The sequence below is a fragment of the Callospermophilus lateralis genome, chromosome 5, assembly GCF_048772815.1.
Source record: "Callospermophilus lateralis isolate mCalLat2 chromosome 5, mCalLat2.hap1, whole genome shotgun sequence".
NCBI lineage: Eukaryota > Metazoa > Chordata > Mammalia > Rodentia > Sciuridae > Callospermophilus > Callospermophilus lateralis.
This window is the reverse complement of record NC_135309.1, coordinates 144,305,999-144,327,057: the sequence shown is the minus strand read 5'-3', so window position 1 is coordinate 144,327,057 and position 21,059 is coordinate 144,305,999. Positions and strand designations below refer to the sequence as shown.

The 21,059-nt window shown below is 38.1% G+C and overlaps 1 protein-coding gene across 3 annotated transcripts in view; it reads left to right on the top strand.

The window, feature by feature from the left end:
* Positions 1-21,059, top strand: part of Adamts12 (ADAM metallopeptidase with thrombospondin type 1 motif 12) — a 306,637-nt gene that overhangs the window by 183,654 nt on the left and 101,924 nt on the right. For all 3 annotated transcript variants that reach the window (XM_076857360.2, XM_076857358.2, XM_076857359.2), the window contains 6 exons: positions 3,155-3,279; positions 7,592-7,741; positions 13,898-14,041; positions 14,594-14,738; positions 19,071-19,163; positions 20,522-20,667. In XM_076857360.2, coding sequence (XP_076713475.2) covers positions 3,155-3,279; positions 7,592-7,741; positions 13,898-14,041; positions 14,594-14,738; positions 19,071-19,163; positions 20,522-20,667 — 803 coding nt within the window. The remainder of the gene's footprint in view (positions 1-3,154; positions 3,280-7,591; positions 7,742-13,897; positions 14,042-14,593; positions 14,739-19,070; positions 19,164-20,521; positions 20,668-21,059) is intronic.

Here is a 21,059-nt window from a genome sequence, read left to right as displayed (position 1 = left end):
TCTCTATATTTTTTAACTTGATAAACATTGTTTAATTTATTGTGTACAGCATGATGTTTTGAAATAATTCTATACTGTGAAATGGCAAAGTCAGGTTAATGCATTACCTTACATACAATTTGTGTGTTTGTGTGGTGAGAACACTTAAAATTTGTGCTCTTGATGACTCTGAAGTCTACAGAACATTGCTGTCAACTAGTCACCATGTCATACAGTAGATCTCTTGGATTTTCTCCTCTTGTCTAAACTGAAATTTTGAATCCTTTGATCAACATCTTCCAACACTCTTACCCCCAACCTGTGCTCTCTGCTTCTGAGTTCTACATACATGAGATCCCATGTTATTTGTCCTTCTGAGCGAGGATCATTTTATCTCACGTGAAGTCATCCAGGTCCATCCATGTTGTTGCAAGTAACAGAACTTCCTTCTTTCATGAGACTGACTAGTATTCCATTATGCATATATCCCACACTTCCTTCTCCTTTCCTCTGTTAGTAGATGATTAGGCTGATTCCGTGTCTGGCTATTATGAATAATGCTTCAGTGAACCTAGGGATGCAGATGTCTTTTCATCATACCAATTTCATTTCCCATGGATACTTACTCAGTAGCAGGATGGCTGGATCATAAGATAGTTCTATTTTTAATTTCTCGAGAAACTACCATGCTGTTCTTAATAATGTTAGAACCAAATTACACTCCCACCCACAGCTTGCAATTTCTTTTCTACATTTGCTGATGCTTTTCATTTTCATCATTTTTAATTTTTTTATTTTTAGTTATACATGACAGTCGAATGTATTTTGACATATTGCACATACATGGAGTATAACTTGCCATTCTTGTGGTTGTACATGATGTGGAGTTACACTGGTTGTGTATTCATATATGAACACAGGAAAGTCATGTCCAATTCACTCTACTATCTTTTCTATTCCCATCTGTCATCAGTTGAATCTATTAACCCATGAACATCTTTACTGAGTTGAATCTTTAATCTGTCTATTTATTTAGGTCTTTATTTTCTTTTAATGGCATTTTGTAATTTTCAGGATACAGATTCTGTACCTGTTTTGTTAGTTTTATAAAAGTATTTCATTGCTATGGAACAATTGTAAATGGTAATAATATTTTTCAAATTAATGAGTGTTCTCTCAGAGATCCCTCCCTCCACCAAAGAAAGAATTGTAGGGTTAAAAACAGACCTTAAAGATGCCTGATCATCGCTGATGTTTTATATGATGCCCTGCCTTCCTGTCTGAGGGGGTTTACCATCCCAGTGAAGCCAGTGACCAACTACAACCACAGGCTTCATCTAGGAACCTTTGTTCTCATATTTTTAATTGAAAATCTGAGCTGAATGACCTTGAGGTAATTCCTCATACCCCTGAAGTTTAATGTTCCCTTTTTATAAAATTACATAATAATGCTAAATAATGCAGGGTAGATGTGATTAAATTTAATGAGATAACATATGAAAGTATCTAGCATATAGTAAATAATCAAGAAATGTTTCCTTCCTTTCCCCTTCTCCCCCCCCCCCCTCTCTCTCTCTCTCTCTCTCTCTCTCTCTCTCTCTCTCTCTGTCTCTCTCGGCTTTCACTTCCTTCTTCTTTCTTGCCATTCAGATTTATGACACCTTGTTAGTCCTTTATGGTAGGTGGAGACAATCTGTCTGTTCCCATCTAGGGAAGGTCACAGGTCTCCTACAGCCTGGCTGGTTGATTTGGAGGCTGGCTCCCCCATGTTCAGCTGGTCCCCTGGAACTCCTCCCCCTTCTCCTCCATACCTCATTCTGCTGGATCATGTGGCTGGCGATGCAGATAATTGACAGTTTGTTTTTTCATTTAAAATTCTTATGCTAAGCTATATGGTGAGTTTTCATGCACAATGAGCCACTGCCTATGTTTTCATAAAACGAAGGTGGTCTGTGGTCGTTAAGTAGCATGAGTAGATAAACATGGGAGAGGCTCTAACAGGCAACTGAAGCCCCTCAGGTTTTATTTTATTTGGGTGCAGACCTCAGCAAAATATAGAATAGTAGAGGAGCAAGCAGATGCAGAGACTCTCCTGAAACTCTTGGCCTGAGCACATAGTAATAGTCCCAGCTGAGAGTGGGCCAATGAAGATCGTCAGCCTCCCAGGAGAATCCGCCTGAAACAGGAACAGTTTATGTAGAAGCCTTTTTTAATTAATTAATTAATTAATTAATTTGTTCTAATTTGTTATACATGACAGCAGCATGCATTTCAATTCATAGTACACAAATGGAGCACAATTTTTCATTTCTCTGGTTGTACATAAACTAGAGTCATGCCCTTCAATAAATTAATGTAAAAGCCTCAAAGAAGTGCAGGAAGGGAAAGTAATTCTTCCTTTAGACAACACTCATATTTAACTGAAGTCTTTATACATCTGATTATGTTGTTTTTTTCTTCTCCCTGCTTTGACACATTCTTATCCAGTTAATTTGTATCAATCCTCTTCCCATCCCCATTAGAAGCTGAGGGCCAAATGTATGACTCAGGGATTGTGCTGGACCTCAGAAGCCCTTGTAAGTGCAGACTGAGGGCATCAACTACAGCATCCTAATTGCTGTCAGATGACCAATTATTCTAATGGGTCAGAGCCTAGAAAAATTATATTACATCTGTCCTCCACTCACAGATGTCAAACTAAGATGGAAACCATAGACAAGAAAACCCAGTACAGCCCCAGCTTTGAAGGAAACCTTATGATATAAGGAAGCTTTTTTTAAAAAAAAAAAAATCTATTCATTTTCCATTAGAAATGTAAGTGCTTCTTTTGAATTGTATTGGTTAAGGATTCAGAGAGCCACTCAAAATAGAACTTTAAATGATTGTTGGTCTTTGATAATATGTATTTAATTTCTCTTCAAGGGCTGCTTGACCTGGTGATAATTTCTCTCCTGGAGTTCCCCCTTTCAGGCAGTTTTAGTAGAAGTCATGAGCACAATAGTGTTTAGAGCACAGTTAGCCCACAAGAGTAAGCTGGCCTCTGCCAGATTCCTCTGCTAAATGTCTGATGCACCCAGCCTGAGCTCATCTCATCTTCTGGAGCCTAATGCTTAATGCACTGAGCCCTGACCACAGTGAGCTCACCCATATTGATCTCTTCCTCTTCTTTTTCCAGCAAGGACTGAAAATAATCCACCATGCAGAGAAAACACTGTCCAGCTTCTGCAAGTGGCAGAAGAGCATCAATCCCAAGAGTGACCTCAATCCTGTCCATCATGATGTGGCTGTCCTTATTACCAGGTATGCCAGAGACTATGAGGAATGTGGGCGCAGCAAGTTTCGTGGAGCTGGTAGCAGAAAGGCTTGCCAATTACTCTGTTTATGAGATTCTCACTGTTCTTTGCTACTTTTGTTCATCAGTGGCCTAGGCAGCTCCTGACCCCATCATCCTTGGCTAATATGACAGAGCCCTCCTTGATGATAAACTGTAGCACAATGAAGATTTCCTCTTTAAACTGGCTGCTTCATCCAGCTCTAAATACAATCAAGAAGTTTGTTTCCAGAGCCTCATAAAAGACTCCTGTAACTCCCATTCATATGACCCAGCTACACCACTGCTCAGTATTTATCCAAAATATTAAAATCAGCACATGGTAGGAATACAATAACCAAGCTGCAGAACCAGCCTAGGTGTCCGTCAACAAACAAATGGATAAATAGAATGTGGTATAAATATGCAGTAGAGTTTTATTCAGCTATAAAGAAGAATGAAATTATATCAATTTCAAGAAAATGGATTGAACTAAAGAACATCATGTTAAGTGAAATAACCCAAACTCAGAAAGTCAAGGGTTGTATGTTTTCTCTTACATGTGGAAAGTAGAAAGAAAAAAAGAGGGAAAAGGGATCTCCTGGAAATAGAAGGGAGACCAGTAGAATTAAAGAAGAGTTTCAGGGGAAGGAAGGTGAAGGAGAAAGGGGAGGTACTGGGGAAGAAAATGATCAAATTACATTATGTGCCTATATAAATATGTCATGATGAATCCCACTGTGACATATAATTGCAATGCATCAATAAAAAGTTTTAAAGACTTCTGTAACTTTAAATCAGTGGGATTTCCAATTCTTTATTTTTATGTTTAAAAAATTCTCCAATTAATAAAATGCAACTTTTTCTACAGAAATCTATTTTCTTTTTTAAAGCACAAAGCAAACACACACTAACTGTTGTTGATAATATAAGGAACAGGTGCTCCATTGAGTAGGCAGAGTGTTTTGGTTATACCTTTCTCCCTTTTATGCCCATAACAATATGGTTCTGTTCTGATCACACATAGACCTTGCGATACTAATAAAAACCATCAAGTCTTCCAGGACTCATAACTGTGAAAAGCCAGAGAATTTTCCTGGTCAGCCCAGGTCCTTTGAAGTCTGTTTTCTTATTTATGCCTAAACCATTTATTGAGCTAATAAATGTATTGAACTGCCCGCCCCCACCCCCCCCCCACCCCGGCTTTAAAGCTAGACAGTTAGTAGGCTCTCCATAAACAATTACTTAGTGGACACGACCTCTTGCCATATCAACCTGAGAAGGTCAGTGGATTAGCAGTACTGTGTGCCAGGCACTATAGAAGAGTTGACATTTTCAAAGGGATAAATTAGTTTTCTGGGCACCCTATGCAGATTCAGAGGCATTCATAAATCAAAAATATACAGTAGAAAAAGCCTCTGGGCCCTGCCCTTCAGCCATAGAGAACCAGAGCCCCTGTGCTACATTCCACATCCACACCAACCTATTTTCCGGGAGAACTACTGATCAACCCAAGGTGTCACAGAACCCAATGAACCTACTATTACAGGTTTATGCTAAAGATTTCCCTGGGAACATATTTGCATTTAACCAGGTTTTCATAATTTCACTTGAAAAAGTGATTCTGATGGTTTGAGTTTCTGATCAGAGTAAGGCAGGTGTTTGGAGAGTATAGGGACTGATTTTCATCTCCTGTAGACATTCTTTGCTCTGCATGATGACAGAGCCAAGTATTCGAAGGAAGCCTGTCCTTCACAGGACAACCCATTCCCAGGGCCTTCTTAGAAGTGGAAAGACTTTTAAGTTCTAAAATAAAACCCAGTAATATTGGCATTTTGGGCTGGATAATTCTGTTTTGTGGGTTGTTGTCTTCTATGGTGTGGTATATTTAGCAGCATCTCTGACCTCTGCTCATGAGATACCAATAGCATCCTCATACAAGTTGTGACAACCCAAACTGTCTCCAGATGTTGACAAACATCCTTTTGGAAGGGACGAAAAGCAAAATCACCTCCCTGCCCCACCCAAACCATTTTGAAAACCGTTGGCCTGAAAAAATTAGTGGGATCAGAGAGAAAAGGAGATATGAGACTGAGCTTTGCCAGTACAGTCTAGTCTGTGATCCACATTAACAGAGTTCTCTAAAGAGCTGTATTCAAGAGAAGGTGGATTTGGCTAGGAACATAGTCCATGTGTTTGCACTGGCAGCTAGTGGTGGGATTCCAAGGCATATTTTCTCTTATATATTGTCCCTAGTGCACAGTGGAGGTTGAGCTAATCTCCTTGTGGAGGCTGAAGCCCCTTACCTGAAAGAACCATATTCCTACAATGTTTTATTACCTTCTCCCCCCACCCTTTAAAGCTAAACACTTAGCAGGCTCTCCATAAACAATTACCTAGTGGACACGACCTCTTGCCCTATCAACCTGAGAAGGTCAGTGGAGTAGAACTGAGGGCCATGCATCTTCCCTAGAAACTCCCTGCAGACCTGCACTTTTTGAATGAAATAGTAACAAGTGCATCCTGCAGAAGAGATAGGAGCATTTTCAATTGTTTCTCCTATAGAAATATTTAAATGATTGGGTTGTATGACATAGCTCAATGAGCCACCCAGAAGCTGCTGCCATTGAGAGCAGGACTTAATTATCTAAAGCTCAGGACTTCATTGGTATTCATGCTAGTCAAGAAGTATTGGCCAAGAGTTCTTCTTATACTGAAGAAACTCAAATGCCCAATTAATCACTCTTCCAAAACTCTTGTCAGTGATTGAAATAATCCGTGATAGAATGAGAGCACATTTTTTATATTTAAAAGTTGTAACTATTTTTTAATGAGGTTCTAGGAACCTTTCCTCTCTTTTTCCAGGGTCAGTAAATAGTGAATTACTGGTTACAAGAAGCAGCAAGATTGGAGAGAGTTTGTGTGTGTGATGGGAGGTGGGGGGGCGTGCACTCCCTCTTGTGCGAAGTATTGAGAGTGTGCAGGGGCTAGACGATTGATTTAATTTTTATATGATAGAAACAATAAACATTTTCATAAATAAAAGAAGTCCTTCAATGAGGTATTTTAAACTGTTTCCATTAGTGTCCCATAGGTACACCTAACAGTGGGGTCCATCCCAACACATCATATATGCATGGAATGAAATTCGGTCCACCTCATTCCCCGGCACTCCCTCCCTCTCCCTGCACTCTACTTCACCATCCTGCCTTCATTCATCCACTCCACTGTTTCTCTAAGTTGATGCTTTACAGGTGTACACAAAGGTGGAGTTCACTGTGGCAGATTTATAAATGGACATAACATAATCTGGTCAATTTCATTTCCGTTCCCTTCTTTTCCTATCTCTCCTCATTCCCCCTTAATCCCCTTCCTCTACTGCATTGATCTGCCCTCTAATTTCACAGGGTCTCCCCATTTCCCCCTTATTTTGCTCTAGCTTCTGCATTTGAGAGAATATTCAACCCTTAACTTTCTGAGTCTGGCTTATTTCACATATCACCATGTTCTCCAGTTCTGTTCTTAGATCGACAGATGCCATGATTGTGTTTGCTGCTTGGCTACTGTGACTTGTGCGGCTATAAACATTGATGTGGCTGTGTCCCTAGAGTATGCTGATTTTAGTTCTTTTGGATAAATATTAAGGAGTCAAATAGCTGGGTTAGTGGTGGTTTCATTCTTAGTCTTTGAGGACTTTCCATAACTGCTTTCCAAAGTGATTATACTAATTTTCAGTCCCACCAACAATGTGTGAGTCTACCTTTTTCCCCACATCCTCATCAGCATTTGTTATTTATTATTTGTATTCTTGATAATTGCCATTCTGACTAGAGTGAGATGAAATCTCAATGTTGTTTTGATTTGCAATTTCCCTGATGAGTTGTGAGCAGAGAACTCTGGAAGACTAAAAAGAAGTTTCATTATTGGGAAAACCCCAGTCACTTCTGATTGCCCCTTCCCTAGTTAAAAGTTCAAATTAACTTTAATTTTCAATAAAATCTTCTCTTATTGGCCAAATCATTTAATTTGGCCTCCTGATATCAAGAGCAAAATCAACTCAAAATAAATATTTAACACATCTTCCCACAGTTTTTAAGTGTTAGGGAAGTACTATAATTAAGAGGTAAAATCAGAATAAAGTGAATTCAAAATTATCCCCTTCATCCACATGGGCTTTCACAATTTTAAGCATGTTTTACAGCCTATATTGGTGTCAGTTTACACCTAATCGTGTTTCCAGGAAGGAGGTTTCTTCTAGATATTTCTTTGGGTCCCTAAAACATCTCTGTCATCTGCTTTCAGAAAAGACATCTGTGCTGGTGTCAATCGCCCCTGTGAGACCCTGGGTCTGTCCCACTTGTCAGGAATGTGTCAGCCTCACCGCAGTTGTAACATCAATGAAGACTCTGGACTCCCTCTGGCCTTCACCATTGCTCATGAGCTTGGACACAGGTAAAGGGCCGAGCGAGTTGACACTGCCTTGCCATGTTCGTGCATCAGTATCAGCAGAGGGAATGAAAATTACCTTTAACTGTTGGGAGATGGGAACTGTTCTGTGGCTTGAGGCTCATCCTCCTAGACCTCCACTTCTCCATCTGTGAAGTGCAAAAAGAGCACAGTTCACAACCTCCAGTGCCTTCTCTGCCCTGACCACTTCTACCCACATACATCAACACGACCACCACAGTTCTCTGACTCAGAATGGGGTGAGGAGAGGCAAGGAGAGCAGTCACTCCTGAATTAACTCAGTTGTTTAATTCAGGAATAAATTCTGATTAGTTCTTAGGACATGGTAATATTAATAACACGAAAAAGTCATAAGCCTAACGTTTTTTGTGTCCTTCCTGCATGCCACTGTGCTTGTCATTGTGTCATTGAGTCTTCCCAACCAACTTATGAAATAGATTCTAGTGTGACTATTGTTAGCGTCATTTGACTTACGTGTATAAAAAGGAGAACGCTGAATAAATAAGACATTGAAACAACTTGAAAAGAACATTAAGTGAACTCCAGTTAACAGGATACCAGAGTTGTTGCAAAATATAAATGTGTGAATTTGATTTTACGAATCTCTTGGAGGCAGATTTCCAAATGTTTGATTGAAGGCATAATGAGGATTCTGGATAGACCAAGTATCAAAGGTTTCTGTGGGGGAAGATCTTAGCTTATTTAAAACTTTGTTTTCAACTTTTAGACAGTAACTCTTCTACTTCAGCCAAACAGCATAAGAAAAAGAAATCAGAACAAAACCAAAACAGCTCTGTAGGCTCACGCCTCTGCATGCTAGCAAAGTCTGAATGTGGAGCTGAGACTTCCATCCATGCCAGTCTGTAACAAATCACCCAGCACTGCCACTTGGGCATTTAAAAAGTTACATAAGGCACAAGGACTTTCATCTTTGCAGGGCAGTTATGAGCACTCCAACCTTTTGTGCCAGTGCAGACAATGTGAGAAGTCAGAAATGCCACTCACTCCAACCGGTAGCACAAGTCAGCTGTGGCACCCCTAACAACACAGGTATCAGAGGTTTTGTGGAAAACCTGAACTTGTAATTCCAATGTAAAAGACATAAAGAAGAATCAAATGGAATTTGTGGAACTGAAAAAACATGAAAATCAAAATAAAAATCTCAGTGAATGTTCTCAAAAAGCAGAATGGAGGGCACAAAGAAAAGAATCAGTGAACTGGAAAACAAAGAAATAAAAATTATGTGATTGGAACAAAGAGAAAAAAGACTGCCAGAAGTTAAAAGTCAAAGCAGAATTTTAGAAACACATGAGATTATAACAAAATGTCTTACATTTGGGTCATCAGAAGGAAAGGAGCAAGAATGGGATCGAAAAAGTACTTAAGATGCAAATGGCTAAAAACTCCCCAGATTTAATGAGGCATCATAGGAAGCCCATAAGTACCTACAGATTTATAAAGCTGGGAGAAGCCCCAAAGGGGGTTAAAGCTAAAGAAAATTCATACGGAGATCAGTCATAATTAAACTTTAAAGTCTGAAGACAGGAAATCTTAAAAGCAGAGGGAATTGTCTCTTTGCATCTGTAGGAAGAACACACCTTGAATAAAGATAGATTCCCTAGCAGAGACCATGGAGGCCCAGAGGAGGTGGCACAATATCTTTCAAATGGTGAAAGAAAAGACCTGTCGTCAAGTAAGGATCATAAACCTAGCAAAGGAAAAGAGGAAGGAACAATTTTGAATTCATTTTATGAAACTAGTATTACCCTGATACCAATATCAGACAAAAACACAGTACTGAGGAAAAAACTAAAAAATAATATCCTGCATGAGTATTAATGCAAAAAATTTTAATATATTAGCAAATAGAATTCCACAATGTACATTAAAAAAAGATACACAATGACCAAGTGAGATTTATTTCAAGGGTACAGGCTGGTTCAGTATTTGAAAATCAATCAGCGTAATGCACCATAGTAACAGGCTAAAGAAGAAATATTCATTTCTCAATAATGCAATTCAGAGAGTTTAGAGTTTGTTTTTGTGTTCAATGGCCAGCACTTTCTTTGGTTTTAGGTTTTCTGAGCCAAGGAGGAGATCCCTCCTCCTTCCTTCTGATTTTGTGATTTCAGTTCTGAACCCTTATCTTAATGATGTTATTTTTTAATGGTCTTTGTTTTTACATTAAACCATTCCAATGACTTTTAAACATATAGTCAGAGTATTAAAAAAAATGACATGATCACATCAATTGATGTAGAAAAAGCATTTGACAAAACTCAGCATCCATTTGTTATTATTTTAAAAACTCTCAGAAATAAAAAGAAACTTTCTTAATTTGATAAGGAATATTTCCAAAAGATTGACAGCTAACTTGATACTTGATAGTGAGAGACTGAATATATTCCCTGGATCAGAAACAAGGCAAGTATACCATTCTCATCACTTCTTATTCAAAGTAGTACTAAAAGTGTCAGCCAGTGCAATTAGACAAGAAAATGAAACAAGAGGCATACATATCAGAAAGGAAGTAATAAAAGTATCCCTTATGTGTGGAGAACTCCAGCGAAAACATACACACACACACACACACACAAAAAAAAAAAAAAAAAAAAAAAGAAGAAGAAGAAGAAGAAGAAGAAAGTTCACCAAGCTCACAGGATGCAATATAAACACATAAAATCATTTGTAATTCTGTATTCTAGCAATGAATAGATGGACACTGAAATGGGACTGAATTAGAAAAAATTATATTTCACGCTTTTATAATTATGTCAAAATAAATACTATTGTTATGTATAACTAAAAAGAGCCAATAAAGGCCCCCCCAAAATATTTTTTTAAATATAATACTTTTTACAATCACTCAAAATTTGATTTTGGACTTTGTAGGCTTGTAGAGCTGTAGAATGAAATCCTGTTATTTTAAGCCACCAAGTTTATGGTAATTTTTATGGCAACCTTAGGAAAATATATTTCATACATTTAATGAAGAACTAGTATCTATATGAAAAACTTTCAAAACTCAACTGTAAAAAACAAATAATTAGAAAATGTGCAAAAGACATGAATAAGTATCTCACCAAAAGAATGTACAAATATATTTAGTACATGAAACAATGTTTAAAATCACTAGCTATCAGGGAAATACAAATTAAAACCACAATTATATAGCACTACACACCTACAAGAATGACTAAAATAATGAGGTATAACAAATCCCACTGTTAAGTATAATTATAATGTTATCAGTACTAAAAAGAGAAAAAATGACTGAAATAAAAATCAGTTATGACACCAAATGCTATCAAGGATGCAAATAAACTCTCCATTGCTGGAGAGAATATAGAATCGTACAAGCACCATGGAAAACAATTCAGTAGCTTTTCTAAAACTAAACCCACAATTACAACATGACCCAGCAATTATACTCCTGTGTTTTATCTCAGAGAAATGAAGATATATTTTCATATCATAATTTATACATGAATGTTTATGGAAGCTTGATCATAATAGCCCGAACCAGGAAACAACCCAGGATGTTTCAACCCATCAGGCTAAATGGCTGAGGAAACCAGGATGGATCCACATCATGGGACACCAGTCATCGAGAGAAAGGAAGGAACTACTAATACATGCCATAGCCTTGAAACCTTCCAAAGAATGATGCTTAGTGAAAAAAAGACCATCTCCAAAGTTGACCTACTGTATGATTCCATTTATAAAGCATTATAGAAACAAGAAAATTATAGAAATAGAAAACACTGGGGCTAGGTGCCGTGGCGCATGCCTGTCATCCCAGCGGCTGGGAAGGCTGAGGCAGGAGGATCACGAGTTCAAACCTAGCCTCAGCAAAGGAGAGGTACTAAGCAACTCAGTGAGACCCTGCCTCTAATAAAATACAAAAGGGCTGGGGACGTGGCTCAATGGTTGAGTGCCCCAGAGTTCAATCTTCAGTACCCCTCCCAAAAAGAAAATAAAACAGTGGAATTTGAGGGAGGGGAGAGAGTACATACAGCTATGAAGTACAGCATGAGAAATCATGCAGTGAGGAAAATGTTTGGTTTCTTGATTGTACCAAGATCAATATCATAATTGTGTTATTGTACTATAGATTTGCAAACTGTTACTTAAGGGGGAGGTAGGGAAAACATACATGATTATTTCTGTATTATTTCTCATAATTTCATCTGAGCTTGCAGTTATTCTAAAATTTTTTAAAAGTGATTTTTTCTATATTTACCTTATTTATTTATTTTTTTACACAAATGGAGCATAACTTTTTATTTCTCTGGTTGTACATGATATAGAGTCACACCATTTGTGCAATCATACCTGTACATAGGGTAATAATGTATATCTCATTCCACCATCCACCCCCACTCCCTGGCACACACACCCCTCCCCCTTCTGCTCAATCCAAAGTTTCTCCATTCCCACCCTCATTATGGATCAACATCCACTTATCAGAGAAAACATTTGGCCTTTTTTTTTTGGGGGGGGGGACTGTTTACTTCGCTTGGCATGATTTTCTCTAACTCTGTCCATTCACCTGTAAATGTCATGATTTCATTCTTCTTTAAGGCTGAGTGATATTCCATTATGTATATATGCCATAGTTCCTTTATACATTCATCTATTGAAAGGCATCTAGGTTATTTCCACAGTTTATTAATAATGTGAAGAGAGAGCCAACAGAATGGGAGAAAATCTTTACCACATGCACATCAGATAGAGCACTAATCTTCAGGATATATAAAGAACTCAAAAACCTTTACACTAAAAAACAAACAAACAAACAAACAAAAAAACCCAATCAATAAATGGGCTAAGAAAATAAGCAGACACTTCACAGAAGATACACAATTGATCAACAAATATATGAGAAAATGTTCAACATCTCCAGCAATTAAAGAAATGCAAATCAAAACTACTCAAAGATTTCATCTTACTCCAGTCAGAATGTTATCAAGAATTTAAGCAACCATAAGTGTTACTGAGGATGTAGGAGGAAAATGTGCACTGATTCAATGCTGATGGAACTGAAATTGGTGCAACCACCATTTGACCCAGCTATCCCACTCCTCAGTCTATACCCAAAGGACTTATAATTAGCATACTACAGGGACACAGCCACATTAATGTTTGTAGCAGCTCAATTTAAAAAGTTAATTTTAAAAAATGGTATTGGGCCATGTGCAGATGACCTAAAAAAAAAAATATATATATATATATATGGCAAAAACAGACAATGGGAAGGGAAAGGAAAGGAAGGTAGGAAAACAGAAATGTTTAGAGTTTTGACTAAGAAAAAGTTGAAAGAAGATTCATGAGCTTGATTTTGAACAATAGAAAAAATGCTTTAGTAAGACCCCCCCAAATGGACTAAAGACTTTAGGAGCTTTCTGAGAAGATGTAGCAAAAGATGCTTCTGAGTAGTTAGCTCTTTTTTTTTTTTTTTTTTTGGCTATATACTTGTAATTAGCTCTGGACCAAACTGAGAAATAAAAAACTGGAAAAATCAATGAAATGGTCTAGAACAACCCAGAGAAGGAAAATGCAATGAACTAATATCCTAAGAAGATCCTCGTTGTGATTTACTAACAAAGATACCTCACTGTTTCTTGGAAACTTGTTTGTTTCATCACTGATTATACATAAAGCTAAATAGAAAGCAAACTAACTCACCTAACTATGCGTAGGTGAATGCTTTCATTTATTTTGAGAGGAAATTTAAAAATGGACATTTGTGACGGCCCTATATGATATTAGCCATCTGATTCTGAAGCATCATGCTACCTTTGTTGGTTCCTAAAGTGAATTTCCAAAACTGAAAATAGAATTCCAGAAGGAAATTAAAAGACTTGAGACATTGAAAAACAAACTGTTTCCACTGAAGAACAGTTTTTGAACTAGCCACATGGCTCTCACAACTGTATATTTGAGGTAAAGCCATTCATACAACATTTCCTGCTCTTGTGAATTCAAAATTAGCTATGCCTCTCCGACTTTAAAGTCTGACTTTTCAACAGCTCCTCCTATATAAAAGTATCTCTCTGGGTTATTATCACCTTGGACAAACCGTGATTTTTTCTCCCTGTTTAATTCCTGCTCTCTTGATATTCTTGTGCTTTGTGCCAGCTTTGGCATCCAGCATGATGGGAAAGAAAATGACTGTGAGCCCGTGGGCAGGCACCCGTACATCATGTCCCACCAGCTCCAGTACGATCCCACTCCACTGACGTGGTCCAAGTGCAGCAAGGAGTATATCACCCGCTTCTTGGAGTAAGTGGCAGTACATCTTATGTCAGCCTCACTTGGGTTTCTTTAAGGTGGGGGGTGCATTGAATTTTCCACAGAGGAGCTGCTTCCAGAGAAACATTTGTTTCCATCCCCAGACCACAGTGTCAGGGCAGCACCACAGGGATGGAGTCCATGTCTGCTGATTTAGAGCTGATTTAGAGCTCTGCCCTGCATCCTGCGCTCCCTGGCTGCTCCTGCCCCAAGTTGGCTTTTTGTGATAGGACTGAGAATTAAGTTTGGGGAACTGGCAGGAACAATCAGGACCAGGAGTGTTTAGCCAAACCCTCTAGGGGGTAAGATGATGGTTTTCCAATTTTCCCACTTCTTTTATTTCCTAAACATGGTATGGGATATGATTTGCATTTCCTTTTACTATGTCCCTTCTTAGGTTCAGAGGGTTCTCTGGCATGTAAAAATAGAGTTGTCTTGAAGGACAAAGAGTGAACTAGAAGAATGGAAGTTTTTATTGAATGAAACGCAGAAGGGAATACATGAACCATTTGCTCTCATTTCTCTCATTTAACTTGTTTGCAGCCGAGGCTGGGGATTCTGTCTTGATGACATTCCCAAAAAGAAAGGCTTAAAGTCCAAGGTCATTGCCCCTGGCGTGATCTATGATGTCCATCACCAATGCCAGCTCCAGTATGGTCCCAATGCTACCTTCTGCCAGGAAGTTGAAGTAAGTATTGGGTATGTGTAGAGCTTAAAATCTCCAGCATGCTGAGGAAAGGGCCAGGGAAATATTTGGAAATTGGAAGATCCAGAAAGAGAAGCTTTATATTATGGCAAGGTATAAATATACCTATGTTCATAAAAGGCAGAAAAATTAAATCTGTGGTCATTTATATTCCTCTTTGGAATTCTGGAATCTACAATTTTTTGCAACCAGATGGTGGTTGAGACAGTTTCATGGTGATTTTCAGGATTCACAGTGATTCATGCCTACAGACGCCATAGAAACCAACATAATACCTAAAGTTGTCCAAGGTAGGAGTATGATTCATCCCCAATACATTCTTCTCCTTTATTTTCAATATTAAGTCAAGCCTTGAAATCTCACCTTCTAAATAGTTCTTGATTACCCTAGCTACTGATTCAATCTTTCATTATCTTTCCTTGCTATTATAACTCCTACCTAGTCTCTCTCCCATTCAAATTGTTCCTCTGGTTGCTTTAAAAATACACAAATCTAGCCAGGCATGGTGTTACATGCTTATAATCCCAGCAATCTGGGAGACTGAGGCAAGAGGATTGAAAGTTGGAGGCCATCCTGGGCACCTTAGCAAGACTCTGTCTCAGAATAAGAAACAAAAAGTGTTGATTATGGTAGAATACACCTGGTTTCAATTCCCAGTACCATAAAATAATGATAATAATAATTAATAATTTTTAAAACCTATATATAGAACCATGGCCGACTTGGTTCTGAGGCTCCTGTGGACCCCAGGATGAAATCCTACCTCCATGTGTGGCACTCTTCTATCATTTGGACCCTGCCTGTTTTGTGAACTCACCCTTCTTTTGCAAAAGTACAGATATTGAGACACAGATGAGAAGACAGGTCTCGCTGAATCCTTGCCAGACTCTGTGCTATGTTTTGAATAAGATGAAAAAGATAAACCTTCAAAAATTAATAAGACAAAGTCTCTGTCTTCAAGGAGCTCATGGTGGCAAAGGGAATCACAAACATTTCAACATAGCGAGATAAATACAAAAAGAGACATTGAAAGAACTTAGAGGTGGAAGTAAGAAACTGCTTAAAACAAGCAAAACTTAACAGAGAAGGTAAAGTTGGTGCACAAATCCCTCACCCTTTCATCTGACTAGTTACCAAGTGACTCCAGTTGTAAATATCTCTAAAATCCATCTAATCCTAGATCTTAGTGATTAATCTATTGGTCTCCTCCCTAAACCAATTACCTCCCCTCTGCTTTCCTCCACCCACCCAAATGCAGCTAACTCAACTTTATAAATGGAAATCTGCGTGTTTTCCCTTCTGATTAAAATACTTGATCATTCTTGATACAGCTTTCCCATTCTCTTAGAGTAAAGTTCAAATTCTTTAAATTGACTTTAAAATATGCTCAGGATTATGTTCTCTCATTATCTGGACTTACTCTTAAAATATTTTTTTAATCTTATGTTCTTTAAACCAATAAATACTCTGATTTTGTGTACATTAGACTTCTTCACTAATCTTTCATATTTTAGAAACTATTCTAATTTGCCATCTTTTTTTTTTTTTTTGGCCGTGGGGGGGCGGTTAGGTGGTACCAGGGATTGAACTCTGGCACTCAACCACTGAGCCACATCCCCAGCCCTATTTTGTATTTTATTTAGAGACAGGGTCTCACTGAGTTGCTTAGTGCCTCACTTTTGCTGAGGTTGGCTTTGAACCGATGATCTTCCTTCCTCAGCCACCCAAGCTGCTGGGATTACAGGTGTGCATCCCCACGCCTGGCTATTTGCCATTCTTTGTATGTCTGTATTTATTTTTGTCTTCTGTATTTATTTTTTTCTTCTAAATTACCAGTTCTGTCTTCAGATATATCTTCTATTTAACCTGTCCATTTGTATTTTATTCTCATTTATTATATTTTTTACTTCTAACAATCTATTTTCTAAATTTTCTGTCATTTTATGATCTCTTATTCCCGATTCAGATCTTTAATGTGATCTTTTTTGCTTTAAGCATATATCACTCACTTATTTCGTAATTTATGCTGGATAATTCTAGTGTTCTGGGTTTTATGTGAGTCTGTATTGGTAGGGTTCCTTCCAGCTCTTAGTTACGTATTATTTCCTTGTGTGATTTTTACTTTTATTATAAGATGTTGGTTATGAAATTTCACATTGGAGTTTTCTTCAGGCCTTAGATGGTGGCACATTCTAAGAGAATTGACCATTGTTGGGTCAGTTTAAAATAAATTATTGGTTTGGTTTTTGTTTTGTTTTGAGTATGTGGGCAGCATGAGGACTAGTGTGGATATAAACTCTCAGGAGTAATAATTTACCATGCCTGAAGTTGAAAGTCAAAGCAGGAAAGTTTTCTGACTATGTACTCAAATATTTTTAGTTCACCCTTTCACTTAAGAGCCAATCTTTTAGGGTTCTGGCCTTATATGGAGGTCTCCAGTAATAAATATCTCCAACTGCCCACCCTAAGCATTGCCTCCAGTATTCAAGTGCCCTGTAAACCTAAAATCTAGATTATTTAATTTCCATATCTAGATTAATATTTTTGATAATTTTTAGCCTTACTTTCTTGCCAACTTAAGGATACACTTAAAACTTTTTAAAATAGTTTATCCCTGGTTTTAAAAGTTTTATAGAGGTAAGGGATTTTCAGCTGTTAGGCGTTAAGAAAACATCATTCCAGCTCTTTCTGGTCAAGTCCTCCTTAAACTGTATGTTCATCCATCCAGAACTATCTTCATTCCTTGAGAGCCCTGGGTTCTCCTTAACTGCCAGAATTTTTCACATGGTGATTCCCCTGCTTTATCATTCCTACTTGTCATTCAGGTTTCAGTTTAAATATCACTTCATATCTATTCTGTGACAAAGTCCTTTTTAAGATTATACTGTAGTTTCTTGTTTACTTATCTCTACCCTCCTCCATTATAAGCTTTCTATGGAAATTTTTATTTACTCAGCAGTACACATAGTAGCCACTCAATGTATAAATGAATAAAACTTCATAACCTTGTATATTACAGCCAATAAATCATTCATTTCCTGTATTAAATTCATTTCCTGGAATACAAAATGTAGCAGCATCCTTCTTTATTATAATTTTTCATTTTGAAACATTTTAAACTCCAAAAATATTTCAAAACTGTACAGAGTTTCTGTGTACCTTTCACCCAACATATCATCTTTTATAAATGCAAAATAAACTTACAAGTAAGAACAGAAATCCTCAGAGAGGGAAAAAAAAAACTAGAAGTGAAGTAAAGCAATAAACTAACAACAACTTTCCAGATTTTAATTGAAAGTAAGAATGATAAATATATAAAAGAACAATTAATTGTGTTTTAAAGATATATTTAAGGCAGATATCAAGAAAAAATATAACTTTTGGAAGTGAAAAATACAGTCATTATTTTTAAAATTCAATAATAGGATTAAACAGCAGACTTGATGCAGCTGAAGAGAAAATCGGCTATCTGAAATTCAAAGCTGTGAAAATTACTTCCCATCCTGCTTGAGTGTTTCTCAGAGGCATGTGATGGGAGAGAAAAGTTCTTCAAATTTTGAATACAATAAATCAAGAGATAGAAAATAGGAAGATCAAGTTGAAACAAGAAGGTCAGAATAGGAAACTTTATTAACAATAACTATGGATTCCAGGAGGAGAGGCAAAATTGGGGCAGATGAACATTGAGAATTTTCTGAAATTGTTTAAAATCTAATATCTTATGTTGAAGAAAAACAATTCAATGTAGATTATGAAAGTGAATAGAATGATGGGAGATGGGAAGTAGCTGAACCATTTTAGATAACATTTAAACCACCTGTCAATCTTCTGTCATTCTCACAAGAGTAGAAATGACAGAGAACATGTAGTTCCCTCCCTAGAAGCTAAAACAAGCTGATCCTTTTGGGTAATAAGTAAATAAGCTGAAGTGTTCTGAGTGGAATAGTTTTCATTGCTTTTCTTGAATGGCTCAAATTATAACCACTCCAGCTGCCAAAACTTGGATTTGCCTGTAATAGATGAGACCATCAGTTACCCTGCCCAAGATAGTGAGTACTAGATATTGTCCCACACGTAGAGAATAATAGTCTCAACTCTGAAGAAATGGGCTTTACCTCTCATTTCCATATTGCCTAGTGTGGCCTGCAGACCACGGCAAAACGAACTGAGACTCTAATGATTGCTTTATTAATTCTTATCCACTAGCCACAGTGGCATTTATTGTGAGTGCGTGTATTTTGCCACAAATGTAGAAATGCTGTTGTGTAGATTTTGAACATACCAAAAAAGCTCAGTCTCACATTTGTTTTCCAGAACGTTTGTCAGACGCTGTGGTGCTCAGTAAAAGGCTTTTGTCGCTCTAAACTGGATGCTGCTGCAGATGGGACAAGATGTGGTGAGAAGAAGGTGACGTGTGAGGCTGAGGAAGGAAAGTGGGAGGGCAGTGGGCCCTGAGTTCTTGAAGAAAGCTGGGGAGAAGGCCCCGGAGAGGGTGAGGCTCTCTCTGGGTGAAGGACAGTGAATGAAGGTCACATAGACCAGCCAGAGGAAAGGGTTCTGTCCTTTCTTTCCCTGATAAACCTCTGGATTTGGACAACAGCATCTGCTGAACCTATTATCAACCATTCTTTTGTTTTGACATTTTCCCCCTCCATATGGAAGATTGGAAAGGACAGCCCAGTGGATTTTTCTTTCCAAAAAAATGTCAGATTTTGTCCACTTATAATCTTTTTTCACATTATCTGACATGACTATTTTTTCCTGAAGTTCTGCCCACTTTACTAGGCAGGAAGGTCATATATCCAGGAACTCAGATAACATTAGCTAGTCTCCAGGCTGCCTGAGAACAGGATAATTCCTGCTGTACAAGTTAACCACTTGGATCTGATATGGGTTTAGGGCTTAGGAGTTTAGCCCTAAACTAAATTTCATGCAGCCTGAGTGTGGCATGACCCATCACTGAGATAAATAGAACCTGGTCAAAATACACAGTGATCAGAAAGAATGAGGAAAAAAGAGTCCAGCATATAGAACATGCCTCCATCCTTCAAAAATATGACCATTTCTAACAACCAAGCTTCACTTCCTTTTGTTTTAATTTGTACATGTTTTCTCCTAAACTGAGAGTTGTGGAAAGATTCTGTTGACAAGGCAAAGAGTAGATATTTTCTGAGTCACTTGAAAGGTTAGAATTGCAAACAATGGCTAGGAAAAAAAAAAGCAGCTATTTTCCCCCTTGATCTAAGAAATTGAGTTGAAAGTAGCTACAATCCTACTTTTGGGAAATGTTTTGGGAAATGAAGTGAACTTTTATGCTGGGGAGTGTTCTGCTGCAGGCATAAATACCCACAGAAGCTGTAACAAAGTGCTACTCTAATGCTAGCCACGAACTGTTAGGACCTGCACCAGAAAGTAAATCAACAGCTATGTCATTAACATACTAATTGACAGGATGCATAGAGGAAGTGGTGTGTTGGTTTACATTCTAGCATGCAATCGGCCAACCAGGCTTTGAGTAGCACCTCTGCAGTGACTCTGAAAGGCACCATACAGTTCCCTTCCATTCCTGAAACTGGTTTTGAAAACCAAGACTCTGGGAAAACTCTTTTATAAGCCCTTCTTTGTTTGCTTTCATAAGTGTGACTGCAGTAAGCCTACTTGCTCTGGGAGGATTGGGTGTAGACTTGGGTGTAGACTTCTAGGGTTCTGGGCTTGGGTTGCTAAGATCCTTCCTGACATTTGCATCTCGTCTCTTCCCTTTGCAGTGGTGCATGGCGGGCAAGTGCATCACAGTGGGGAAGAAACCAGAGAGCATCCCTGGAGGCTGGGGCCGCTGGTCACCCTGGTCCCACTGTTCCAGAACCTGTGGGGCTGGAGCCCAGAGTGCAGAAAGGCTCTGCAACAACCCTGAGTAAGCCTGGCCAGATCCACCTCCTTCCCTGCCTTCCACAAGCACTGAGAGGCCAGTGTCGAGTGGCAGGACTTCAGTGACCCCAAGCCTCCTTGGGAAATTAAATGGGTTCCCAAAGTCAAATGGAGCCTGAAGATTCACAGAGGGTGAAAAAAGAATGATTCTGTTTTGTTTGGGCTTGGCAGTTGATTCTCAATAACACTTAGATAAGTAAGCTAATTCCATCATTTGGAGAAATAAAGCAAATTTCTTTTCAAGGCACAACCTATGTGGCATGCTCGAGGAAATTATGCAATTAAATCCTTCCAGATAACTCCACTCTATCAGTAAGAGATTAGTTATACATAATATTCATGGTAGGATCGTAGCTACTTTCAATCATAATGAATGTA